At 47.1% G+C, this 12,541-nt stretch overlaps 1 protein-coding gene across 1 annotated transcript in view; it reads left to right on the top strand.

Annotated features, from left to right (window-relative positions):
• The first annotated feature begins 4,238 nt into the window (after window positions 1–4,238).
• LOC137525730 (gamma-crystallin B-like) overlaps window positions 4,239–12,541 on the top strand; it is a 309,444-nt gene continuing 301,141 nt past the window's right edge. Inside the window, exon 1 of the mRNA XM_068246914.1 lies at window positions 4,239–4,281. Coding sequence (XP_068103015.1) covers window positions 4,273–4,281 — 9 coding nt within the window. The 5' untranslated portion in view covers window positions 4,239–4,272. The remainder of the gene's footprint in view (window positions 4,282–12,541) is intronic.

Genomic DNA, 12,541 nt, shown 5'->3' with positions numbered 1-12,541 from the left:
GAGGGAGCAGGCTGGTGTTGTACTTTGTTTTCTGGTTGAACTCGATGGACGTATGTCTTTTTTCAACCCAAATAACTATGTAACTATGTAACATCAGATATATTACACATCAGTTAAACTGTCTAGGATTAGTTCCACTCATAATAGCAACTGCTTTAAATGTGGGGTTGAAGCAGCACATTTTCTACACAATGGCCTCAATTCACTAAGCTTATCTCCTGTCTTTAATAACTCTTCTAGAGTTGTTACCATGGTGATAAGGCATGTAGTATTCAGGAAACATTTTACCTCAGGCAAACCTAAAGTTAACGCTTCTGTCTTTAAGTTAACTCTCCAATCCTTAAAATAACTCCAGAGTTAAAGACAGGCTGTTAATTAACTGTGTGTGAAAATAACTACAGAGGAGGTAACTTAACTACAGAGGGGGTAAATTAACTACAGAGGAGGTAACGTAAGGAATGAAGAGATAAGATAACTCTCTCACTGTGGGCCATATGCAATTCACTTTTTCACCTGAGTTTTCTCCTAGGTGATATTTTCACAACTTGTAAATAAAATGCCTTTTACATCACCAGCAAGCAAACAAATACTCAAAATAATTTTGGTAGCACTTTTCCATCTAATTTTTGGTACTTTTTCATTTGCAAAGTGCTAAAAAGTTATTTTAAATCGAAGATGAAAAATTATCTCCCTGGAGAAAACTCAGTAGAAAAAGTCAATTGCATATGGGCCTGTGTGAGGTAAGTTTTCTCTTGCCTTATCATCTCCAGCATGATCTTAGTGAATTGAGGCCTATGTCTGGTATTGTCCCTTGGTGCAGCGGTATTCGAAATAATTTTATGCATTAGAAATTTAATTTCCCGGTAGTTCTCTCAGCTTACCAATGATTATTGGGCATTCTAGTGGATGTAACCTACAACAAATACAAAAAGAAATTGATTAGAATCCTATACTTTTATAGTAGAAAATGCCTCCTGCTCAAATGGAAGTTGAATGTTCTGCCTAAATTGAATGATTGGGAGACATTGGTGAATTCCAATATATCGTTGTACAAACTGACTTACCAGGCCAGGGGCCAAGTTACAGTATTTGAAAAAATTTTGAGTTGTTGGGTTTATGGACTGGATACGATAGTTCCACACTTGGATATTACTATATCGATACAAGATATGCATAGATAATTATAATTCAATGGAATATGTAACTTCATGCTGTATGATAAATGCTGTGATCTCTGACTTTTTATTATATTTCAACTGTATATAGTATATACGCCTGTGACGTTATCTCTCCTATGGGAGATGCTAAACTGCGGTCTTTGCCTACATTACATTATAGTTACATAGTTACATAGTTATTTGGGTTGAGAAAAGACATACATCCATCAAGTTCAACCAGAGAACAATTAAACCACCAGACTACTCCCTCACATATCCCTGTTGATCCAGAGGAAGGCAAAAAACCCTTACAAGACATGGTCCAATTAGCCCCAAAAGGGAAAAAATTCCTTCCCGACTCCAGATGGCAATCAGATAAAATCCCTGGATCAACATCATTGGGCATTACCTAGTAATTGTAGCCATGGATGTCTTTCAACACAAGGAAAGCATCTAAGCCCCCTTTAAATGCCAGTATAGAATTTGCTATTACTATTGGCAATGCATTCCACGTCTCAATCACTCTTACTGTAAAGAACCCTTTCCTAAATAAATGGCTAAAACGTTTTTCCTCCATGCGCAGATCATGTCCGCTAGTCCTTTGAGAAGGCCTAGGGACAAAAAGCTCATCCGCCAAGCTTTTGTATTGCCCTCTGATGTATTTATACATGTTAATAAGATCCCCTCTAAGGCGTCTTTTCTCTAGACTAAATAAACCCAGTTTATCTAACCTTTCTTGGTAAGTGAGACCTTCCACATATCAATGTTGTTGCTCGTCTCTGCACCTGCTCTAAAACTGCAATATCTTTCCTGTAATGTGGTGCCCAGAACTGAAATTAAGCTTCAGGAATCAAATCTCAGCTGTTGTGAAACATTCCTTCTTTCACCTAAGGAATATTGCAAGGATTAAACACCTAATTCCTTCAGAGGATCTTCCAACCCTAATTCATGCCTTTGTCACATCAAGGTTAGACTACTGCAACGTCCTCTACACAGGCCTGCATAAGAAAGACTTACGCCGCCTGCAATTAGTACAGAATGCCGCCGCAAGGCTGTTAACGAGCCAACCCCGCCATTGCCACATAACACCAACCCTGAGCTCACTCCACTGGCTACCGATAAAATGGAGAATTCTGTTTAAGATTGGCTTACTGACATTCAAATCCTTGCACAATCTGGACCCTGGATACCTGAAGGACTTGTTGCAACTACATCACACCCCCCACAATCTTAGATCAAAAGGACGTAACACCTTGGTCACCCCCAGAGTCCACCTCAAAACCTTTGGAGACAGAGCCTTTTGTCATGCTCCCCCTACACTTTGGAACTCCCTGCCTCACCCAATCAGGACAGCTCCATCCCTGGAAGCATTTAAGTCTAAACTGAAAACCTACCTCTTCAGTCTGGCATTCATGAACATCTGACTATCTCCTCTGTAACACAACCCAGCCTGCAACCCTGTATTAATCTGAGACACAGCTATGCGCTTTGTGTCCTATGGGAGAAAAGCGCTTTACAAATGTTATTGTATTGTATTGTATTGTATTCCAGATGTGGCCTTACTAGAGAGTTAAACTGGGGCAATATTATGCTAGCATCTTGAGTTTCTATTTCCCTTTTAATGCATCTCAAAATGTTGTTAGCTTTAGCTACAGCGGCTTGGCATTGAGTACGATTATTTAACTTGTTGTCGATGAATACTTTTAAGTCCTTCTCCAAGTTTGATGTCCCCAACTGTATCCCATTTATTTGTATGGTGCTAGACCATTGGTACAACCAAAATGCATGACTTTACATTTTTCAACATTGAATTTCATCTGCCATTTATGTGCCCATATAGCCATCCTATCCAGATCCTTTTGCAATATGTCCCTATCTTCCTGAGAGTTGATGATTCTGCACAATTTTGTATCATCTGCAAACATAGCAACATTGCTTACTACTGCATCTACTAGGTCATTAATAAATAAATTGAAGAGCACTGGAACCAGTACAGACTTCTGTGGGACCCCACTGCTAACAGTCACCCATTTTGAATATGATCCATTGACCACAACTCTTTGTTTTCTGTCCATTAGCCAGTTCCCTATCCAAGCACACAGACTCTTCCCCAGTCCTTGCAGCCTAAACTTTTGCACCAGACTTTTGTGTGGAACAGGGTCGAAGGCCTTTGCAAAGTCCAAGTATATCACATCTACAGCATTCCCAATATCCACAGCATGAGCATGTTAGTCAAACAGGACCTGTTTTTAGTAAACCCATGTTGATGCTGAGAAATAAGATTAATTTCTACTATGAAGTAATGTATAGTATCTCTTAGTAACCCCTCAAATAGTTTGCATACAACTGATGTTAAGCTTACAGGTCTATAATTTCCTGGATCTGATTTTTTGCCTTTCTTAAATAATGGAAAAACGTGGGCTGTACGCCAATCCACTGGGACTCTGCCAGTTGAAAAAGATTCACAAAAGACACTTAGGACCCGAGGATGCATGCCATCCGGGCCAGGTGCCTTGTCTATTTTTAATTTATTTAGTCTTGCCTTCACTTTTTCCTGCTTTAAGTATTTAATATTACAGTTGGAAGATTGAGACTCTTCTGCATCTGTAATTTGCAGCAGTGCTGTTTCCCTTATGTTAATGTTCTCTGCCTTTTGTGAGCTTGTGAACTCTTGAATGCAATTCAAGTTTCTTTATGGTTTTTTTGGTTGTTGTTTGTTGCCCCTTGGGCTTGAAATTTCAATAAAAATTCTCTGTTAACAAAAATATATATATTTCAAAGTGCTTATTCACTTATTTACTGAAAGAATGTATGAATGTGGTGTTGACAATGTAAACAATATGTCTATTTTGTCACCCTGCCAGATGGATCCTAATCATTCTAGGTAGAGTGTAGCATTATAATGGTTGTGCTGACTTTACTAGTTCTTTAAATCCTAAATAAATGTACAGTCACAGTACAAAACAAAAAGGTATACATAACCTGCAGTTTTATTGTGTTTGGAAAGAAAAATACATTTGTTTTAGATATGCAAATAAACCACATGGTCTTGAAATATAAAAGGTCACAGTTACTCTATGAGAACATTAACATCTATAGCAGCTGGCTGTTTACCATGGGCAAGGTAAAATCAATATCTTACATACTGACTATAATTTCTAAAATATCATTTCACATGATATCTAAAAGAAAAACATTCTGTGCCATTTTATGGACACCAGGTCAATTCTTGATCTTTTAATCATCTTGCATTTGTTTTAAAAAGTGTCTTTCAAATTAATACTGTATGTTTTTCAGTTCTAGGCACAGCATTACAGTAGGGACACTGCAGTTTTAGGACAGGTGCAGAGACTAGCAATTGAATTGATTAGAGGAATGGAAAGTCTCATTTACCAGGAAAGGTTAAATAAACTGGGTTTATTTAGTCTGGAGAAAAGACACCTCAGAGGAAATTGAATTAATATACCATATTTTTTGGACTATAAAACACCCCCCCCCCCCCCCCAAAGTGGGGAGAAAAATGTCCCTACATTTTATTGTCCAAATATATGGAGTACCCAGCTAGCAAAGTACAGAACAGCTGTGATGTTGTGGACTCATTCCCTGTACTGTCCCTTGTATTCTCCTGCACTGCTACTGTGAAATGTAATTAGCAACGGCAGCTAGTGGTGCTTTTCACGAGCTCGAGGTCGTAATCGGCACTAGTGATCGGCTCTCAATCACGAATGCCGGTCGCAAATGCATTCATGATTGCACCCATGACCAGGGGTGCTCATCAGGACTCTCAAATTCGAATGTACCCGAATTTTTGGGGTATTTTTCATGTTTGCCGAAGTTTGAAGCCGAAGCCCGATGCGATACCGAATTTACATTCACATGGTTCCAGAATTGGCGCACCTGAATTCGGCCAGATGACGCAGTGATCATGGGTTCGACTTCGGTATTCGGAGATGACGTCATTCGGCCAATCAGAACTCCTCGAGCCGGGTCCCTAGCAGCCCTAGCAACCAATCAGAGGAGGGGAGCCTGGCTCCCACCGCCACGGTGCCACAGGCCACTGCTGCTGATACCACCACCTATATTCAACCGAAAACACAATTGCGGACTTGCGGTGTCATTTTTTGGAGGTTTTTATCTTATGTCCACCAAATAATAAATTAGTGTTTCCCTTTAAAAAAACATGATGCTACATGCATCATTTACCCTAAAAACCCCTATTAAAGCTATTTAAAGGGTACTTCCGTTTTTTCTATCCGGATACCCGAATAGGTCGGGTATCCGCAGGCAGTGGTGCTCAGCAGAGCTCGAATATTCGAGTAGCTCGAATATTCGAGCTCTTTTTTCAGCTATTCGAGCTCGAATACCGAGCTCGAATAGCTGCAGCTACTCGAATGGGCTATTCGAGTGAACTCGAATAGCCCATTCACTATTCGAGCTATTCGAGCTAACAGCGCTATTCGAGCTCGAATACCGAGCTCGAATAGCGTCATAGCCCAGATTGATGTCCTTAGAGCCAATCAGAGGGCTCCCAGGCCCTCTGACGGCAGCCAATCACAGAGGGGGACCCTGGCCAGCCCCTACCCTATAAATAGCGTCCGCCATGTTCCGTTTTTCCGTCCTTGCCTGACTTTGTACAGAGAGAGATCTGCTCCTTTGTGCTTTGGCTTAGCAAGAGCTTCATTGTGGTCAACTACCTAGCGTTTTTGCTCACATACACCTCCTATACACACCTATATTGTTGTTAGTTAGATAGACATTGTATTTTAGTTAGTAGCTTGTGTGTTACATAGAGACAGACACAGCTGCTGCAGGCAAGCTTACACTGCTTTAGGCCTCAGGGCCTTGCCTGTGTGGGCAGCTGTCCTCCTGTGACTGTCCTCTGTTAGTTTATTATACCAGTGTTTCTGCTGTCCTACCTTTACTACTGAGTGATTGTATTTTGTAGTAACTGTACTAGGACACTCACTGTCACTGTTTGTTCCTAGCTCCTGCGTGTGTGCGTGCACAGTACACACACTCTATTTCCTTCTGATTACTATTGATTATTGTAATTTCTAGTTGTACTTACTAACTACTTACTACTAGGGACACTCAGTCACTGTTCATAGGCTAGCTCCTGCGCTGCGTGTGTGTGTGCGTGCAGTGCACTGTCAGTACACACACTCTATTTCCTTCTGATTACTACTGATTATTGTAATTTCTAGTTGTATACTTACTTACTACTTACTACTAGGGCCACTCAGTCACTGTTCATAGGCTAGCTCCTGCGTGTGTGTGTGCGTGCACTCAGTACACACACTCTATTTCCTTCTGATTACTATTGATTATTGTAATTTCTAGTTGTACACTTACTTACTACTTACTACTAGGGACACTCAGTCACTGTTCATAGGCTAGCTCCTGCGTGTGTGTGTGCGTGCACTGTCTGTACAGTACACACACTCTATTTCCTTCTGATTACTATTGATTATTGTAATTTCTAGTTGTACTTACTAGTAACTACTTACTACTAGGGACACTCAATCACTGTTCATAGGCTAGCTCCTGCGCTGCGTGTGTGTGTGTGTGTGTGTGTGTGTGTGCGTGCACTGTCAGTACACACACTCTATTTCCTTCTGATTAATATTGATTATTGTAATTTCTAGTTGTACACTTACTTACTACTTACTACTAGGGACACTCAGTCACTGTTCATAGGCTAGCTCCTGCGTGTGCGTTTGCGTGCACTCAGTACACACACACACTCTACTTCCTTCTACTTAATCTGATTACTACTGATTATTGTATTTTCTAGTTAGTGTACTAGGCCCACACTCACTGTTCACTGTTCACACTTATACTGATTACTGAATTATTGTATTTTGTATTAGTACTGTACTAGTAATCACTTAGCGATCTAATCACTTAGTGATTAGTGTCACCTCACCCACCAACCCACTCCATTAAAGTACCCCACTTTTTCACCCGCCCTTTTAAAAAACTTTTTTGTTTACGCCCAAAACATCAAAGATGTCTGGAAGTGGCAGCCAGCGCGGTTTGGGCAAGGGGAAGGGCAGCAAGGGAATCAAGAGGAAAGGGAGCAGCATTGTGGCAAGCCGCGGCCGCGCCACCATGCACAGTTCCGCAGCAGCAGCAGCTGCGTCAGTGGCTAACATTCCTCCTATAGCCACTGGCCGTGGACGCCTTGGGCGCCGCCCAGCAGGAGCAACTCACGCAGCAGAGACACAGCAGCAGCAGCAGCAGCGTGTAGTACCTGCTCCTATCTTCCTCCAGCCGGGTCGGAAACGTCCCATTGAGGAAAAGGATGCAGACACTGTGGTGCAACTGATGACGGAGGATGAGCAGCCCGCCATCAGCTCTGCATCCGAGGCCTCCACCCTCACCACCACCACCCCTGTTCGCAGCAGCCGCCCAGCAGGGCCTGGGGAGGAGGCCAGTTTACCGTCAGTCGCCGACCTGTCATTCAGCAGTCTTTTGACCCCAGGCATCATGAGTAAATTGTCTGCTGTTGTTGGCGATCTTGAGGAGGAGATGCTGATGGGCACTTTGGGGGAGGAGGGATTGGACAGCAAGACTGTGGCGACAGTCAAGCAGCCCATCCATGCATCAGGAGAGGAGTTTGGGGGGTCATCATCCCAGCAGGACATGTTTCAGGAGGGGGATGATGATGATGACACGGTGACAGACAAAGACTGGGTGCCACCAGCTCCAGGGGATGTCGTCATCAGCAGCTCTGAGGAGGAGGAGGAGGAGGATGCGCTTGTGGGCCTTGCAAGGAGGCGCATCATTGCAAGCATTGGCAGCAGTAGGCAGGTCCCACAGCCTGCTGGTGTCTCAGGCTCAGCAGCAGCAGCATCTGCCAGTACCACCACCAGCCGCACCCAAGCCCCCGCCCCAACCACCACAGGGAGACAGGCAGCAGCGGCTCCAGGCCGTAGGGGGTTGTTTTTGTCACCAATCTGGCGATTTTTCACCATGCCCACAGTGTACAGCAACTACGCCACTTGCAACCACTGTCAGCGGAAGTTGAGCAGAGGTGCAGACCCCTTAAAGTTCAGCACCAGCTCGCTCATCAACCACCTTGCTGCGAAACATTTCCACCAGCATGAGGAGTTCCAGAGGCTGAAGGCATCTGGTGCTGGCAGTGGCACCACACCCATCACTGCACAGCCTTCAGCAGCAGCAGCAGCAACAGCAGCCACCCGCCCTCCTGCTCCTCCAGCAGCACCAGCAGGAGTGCGGAAACGCACTGCTCCTCCCCCCTCTGCAACTCCTGCCGCCGACACTGAGGCCTGTTCTGGCAGCCAGTCCTCAGTGGCCTCCTCTGCTGTGTCCGCTGATTCCCGTGCCAGCAAAAGGCCACGCCAGAGCCTTTTGAGCAAGTCCTTCCAGGGGGTGGTTAGGGCCAGTGGTGCTCAGCAGAGCTCGAATATTCGAGTAGCTCGAATATTCAAGCTCTTTTTCAGCCATTCGAGCTCGAATACCGAGCTCGAATAGCTGCAGCTACTCGAATGGGCTATTCGAGTGAACTCGAATAGCCCATTCACTATTCGAGCTATTCGAGCTAACAGCGCTATTCGAGCTCGAATACCGAGCTTGAATAGCATCATAGCCCAGATTGATGTCCTTAGAGCCAATCAGAGGGCTCCCAGGCCCTCTGACGGCAGCCAATCACAGAGGGGGACCCTGGCCAGCCCCTACCCTATAAATAGCGTCCGCCATGTTCCGTTTTTCCGTCCTTGCCTGACTTTGTACAGAGAGAGATCTGCTCCTTTGTGCTTTGGCTTAGCAAGAGCTTCATTGTGGTCAACTACCTAGCGTTTTTGCTCACATACACCTCCTATACACACCTATATTGTTGTTAGTTAGATAGACATTGTATTTTAGTTAGTAGCTTGTGTGTTACATAGAGACAGACACAGCTGCTGCAGGCAAGCTTACACTGCTTTAGGCCTCAGGGCCTTGCCTGTGTGGGCAGCTGTCCTCCTGTGACTGTCCTCTGTTAGTTTATTATACCAGTGTTTCTGCTGTCCTACCTTTACTACTGAGTGATTGTATTTTGTAGTAACTGTGATTGTATTTTATTATACCAGTGTTTCTGCTGTCCTACCTTTACTACTGAGTGATTGTATTTTGTAGTAACTGTACTAGGACACTCACTGTCACTGTTTGTTCATAGCTCCTGCGTGTGTGCGTGCACAGTACACACACTCTATGTCCTTCTGATTACTATTGATTATTGTAATTTCTAGTTGTACTTACTAACTACTTACTACTAGGGACACTCAGTCACTGTTCATAGGCTAGCTCCTGCGCTGCGTGTGTGTGTGCGTGCACTGTCAGTACACACACTCTATTTCCTTCTGATTACTACTGATTATTGTAATTTCTACTTGTACACTTACTTACTACTTACTACTAGGGACACTCAGTCACTGTTCATAGGCTAGCTCCTGCGTGTGAGTGTGCGTGCACTCAGTACACACACACACACACTCTATTTCCTTCTACTTAATCTGATTACTACTGATTATTGTATTTTCTAGTTAGTGTACTAGGGGACACACTCACTGTTCACTGTTCACACTTATACTGATTACTGAATTATTGTATTTTGTATTAGTACTGTACTAGTAATCACTTAGCGATCTAATCACTTAGTGATTAGTGTCACCTCACCCACCAACCCACTCCATTAAAGTACCCCACTTTTCACCCGCCCTTTTAAAAAACATTTTTGTTTACGCCCAAAACATCAAAGATGTCTGGAAGTGGCAGCCAGCGCGGTTTGGGCAAGGGGAAGGGCAGCAAGGGAATCAAGAGGAGAGGGAGCAGCATTGTGGCAAGCCGCGGCCACGCCACCATGCACAGTTCCACAGCAGCAGCAGCTGCGTCAGTGGCTAACATTCCTCCTATAGCCACTGGCCGTGGACGCCTTGGGCGTCGCCCAGCAGGAGCAACTCACGCTGCAGAGACACAGCAGCAGCAGCAGCGTGTAGTACCTGCTCCTATTTTCCTCCAGCCGGGTCGGAAACGTCCCATTGAGGAAAAGGATGCAGACACTGTGGTGCAACTGATGACGGAGGATGAGCAGCCTGCCATCAGCTCTGCATCCGAGGCCTCCACCCTCACCACCACCACCACCACCCCTGTTCGCAGCAGCCGCCTAGCAGGGCCTGGGGAGGAGGCCAGTTCACCGTCAGTCGCCGACCTGTCATTCAGCAGTCTTTTGACCCCAGGCATCATGAGTAAATTGTCTGCTGTTGTTGGCAATCTTGAGGAGGAGATGCTGATGGGCACTTTGGGGAAGGAGGGATTGGACAGCAAGACAGTCATCCATGCATCAGGAGAGGAGTTTGGGGGGTTATCATCACAGCAGGACATGTTTCAGGAGGGGGATGATGATGATGACACGGTGACAGACAAAGACTGGGTGCCACCAGCTCCAGGGGATGTCGTCATCAGCAGCTCTGAGGAGGAGGAGGAGGAGGATGCGCTTGTGGGCCTTGCAAGGAGGCGCATCATTGCAAGCATTGGCAGCAGTAGGCAGGTCCCACAGCCTGCTGGTGTCTCAGGCTCAGCAGCAGCAGCAGCAGCATCTGCCAGTACCACCACCAGCCGCACCCAAGCCCCCGCCCCAACCACCACAGGAAGACAGGCAGCAGCGGCTCCAGGCCGTAGGGGGTTGTTTTTGTCACCAATCTGGCGATTTTTCACCATGCCCACAGTGTACAGCAAGTACGCCACTTGCAACCACTGTCAGCGGAAGTTGAGCAGAGGTGCAGACCCCTTAAAGTTCAGCACCAGCTCGCTCATCAACCACCTTGCTGCGAAACATTTCCACCAGCATGAGGAGTTCCAGAGGCTGAAGGCATCTGGTGCTGGCAGTGGCACCACACCCATCACTGCACAGCCTTCAGCAGCAGCAGCAGCAATAGCAGCCACCCGCCCTCCTGCTCCTCCAGCAGCACCAGCAGGAGTGCGGAAACGCACTGCTCCTCCCCCCTCTGCAACTCTTGCCGCCGACAATGAGGCCTGTTCTGGCAGCCAGTCCTCAGTGGCCTCCTCTGCTGTGTCCGCTGATTCCCATGCCAGCAAAAGGCCACGCCAGAGCCTTTTGAGCGAGTCCTTCCAGGGGGTGGTTAGGGCTCTACCTCCCAGCAGCCGTCGCGTGCGTCAGCTGAACGGCTTGCTGGCACGGGCCATGTGCTCCCAACTCCTGCCGTACACGCTCGTGCAGGAGGGGTGCGACATGCGTGCGCTGCTTGCTTGTGCAGCCCCAGACTGGCAGCTCCCCAGCAGACACTTTTTCGCCCGCAAGGCCGTTCCTGCACTGCACCGCTTTGTGATGGCCAATGTGGAGCGAGGGCTGGAGCACGCGGTTGGTGAAAGGGTCCACGTCACCATGGACTCCTGGAGCAGCCGCTTCGGGACAGGCCGCTACCTGTCCTTCACTGTCCACTGGGTCAGCTTGGTGGAAGGGGGTGAGGATGGGAGAGCAGCAGCGGGCACAGCAGCAGCAGCAACACAGTGGATGGTGCAACCCCGCAGGGTCAGGGGAACTGCAGCAGGTTCCTCCGATCCTCTGCCATCCTCCGACACACCTGGCCAAACCCCCCGCCTCAGCAGCAGCGTGAAGGCCCGCCACTGCCAAGCGCTTCTGCACTTGGTCAGCCTTGGGAAGACCAAACTGATGGCAACCCATGTGTTGGCCAAACTCCAGGAGCAGGAGAGGATTTGGCTGACCCCCAGAGGCCTCAGAGTCGGAGAGGTGGTGGCCGACAATGGAGCCAATCTGGTTGCCGCAATTGACAGGGGAAACCTGACCCACATCTCTGTCTTGCCCACGTGCTGAACCTGGTGGTGCAGAAGTTCTTGCGCACCTACCAGGGGATGGGCGAACTGCTGGAAACGGCAAGGAACGTTGTGCGTCACTTCCGGCGCTCGGCTGCAGCCTGTGCGAGCCTGGAAGACGTGCAAAAGGAGCTGGAGCTGCCACGCCATCGGCTGATCCTTGACGTTCCAACTCGCTGGAACTCCACCCCATGGCGATGTTGGAGCGTCTGGTTGAACAGAAGCACGCTGTCAACCAGTACCTTGCCCAGGCCACTGTTTCCGCCGCTCAGAGAAGGGACAAGACCAGCAACATCCCGTCCATCGTCCCCGATGATGACTGGAGGCACATGCAGCAGGTGTGCTTAGTGCTGGCTCCCTTTCTGCAGGCCACTAACATGGTGAGCAGGGACCATGCTATGGTCTGCGAGTGGGTGTCCCTAGTTTGTCTGCTGAACAGGGCCCTCGATGCTTTGCTGGAACAGGGAGCGGCAGCCTTGGACCAGCAGGAGCGGCAAGCAGCTGCACAGTCCACCTCTGAGGGGGAGGAG

The sequence above is a fragment of the Hyperolius riggenbachi genome, chromosome 7 (genome assembly GCF_040937935.1).
Source record: "Hyperolius riggenbachi isolate aHypRig1 chromosome 7, aHypRig1.pri, whole genome shotgun sequence".
Taxonomy (NCBI): Eukaryota; Metazoa; Chordata; class Amphibia; order Anura; family Hyperoliidae; genus Hyperolius; species Hyperolius riggenbachi.
This window is presented reverse-complemented; position numbering and strand designations above follow the sequence as displayed.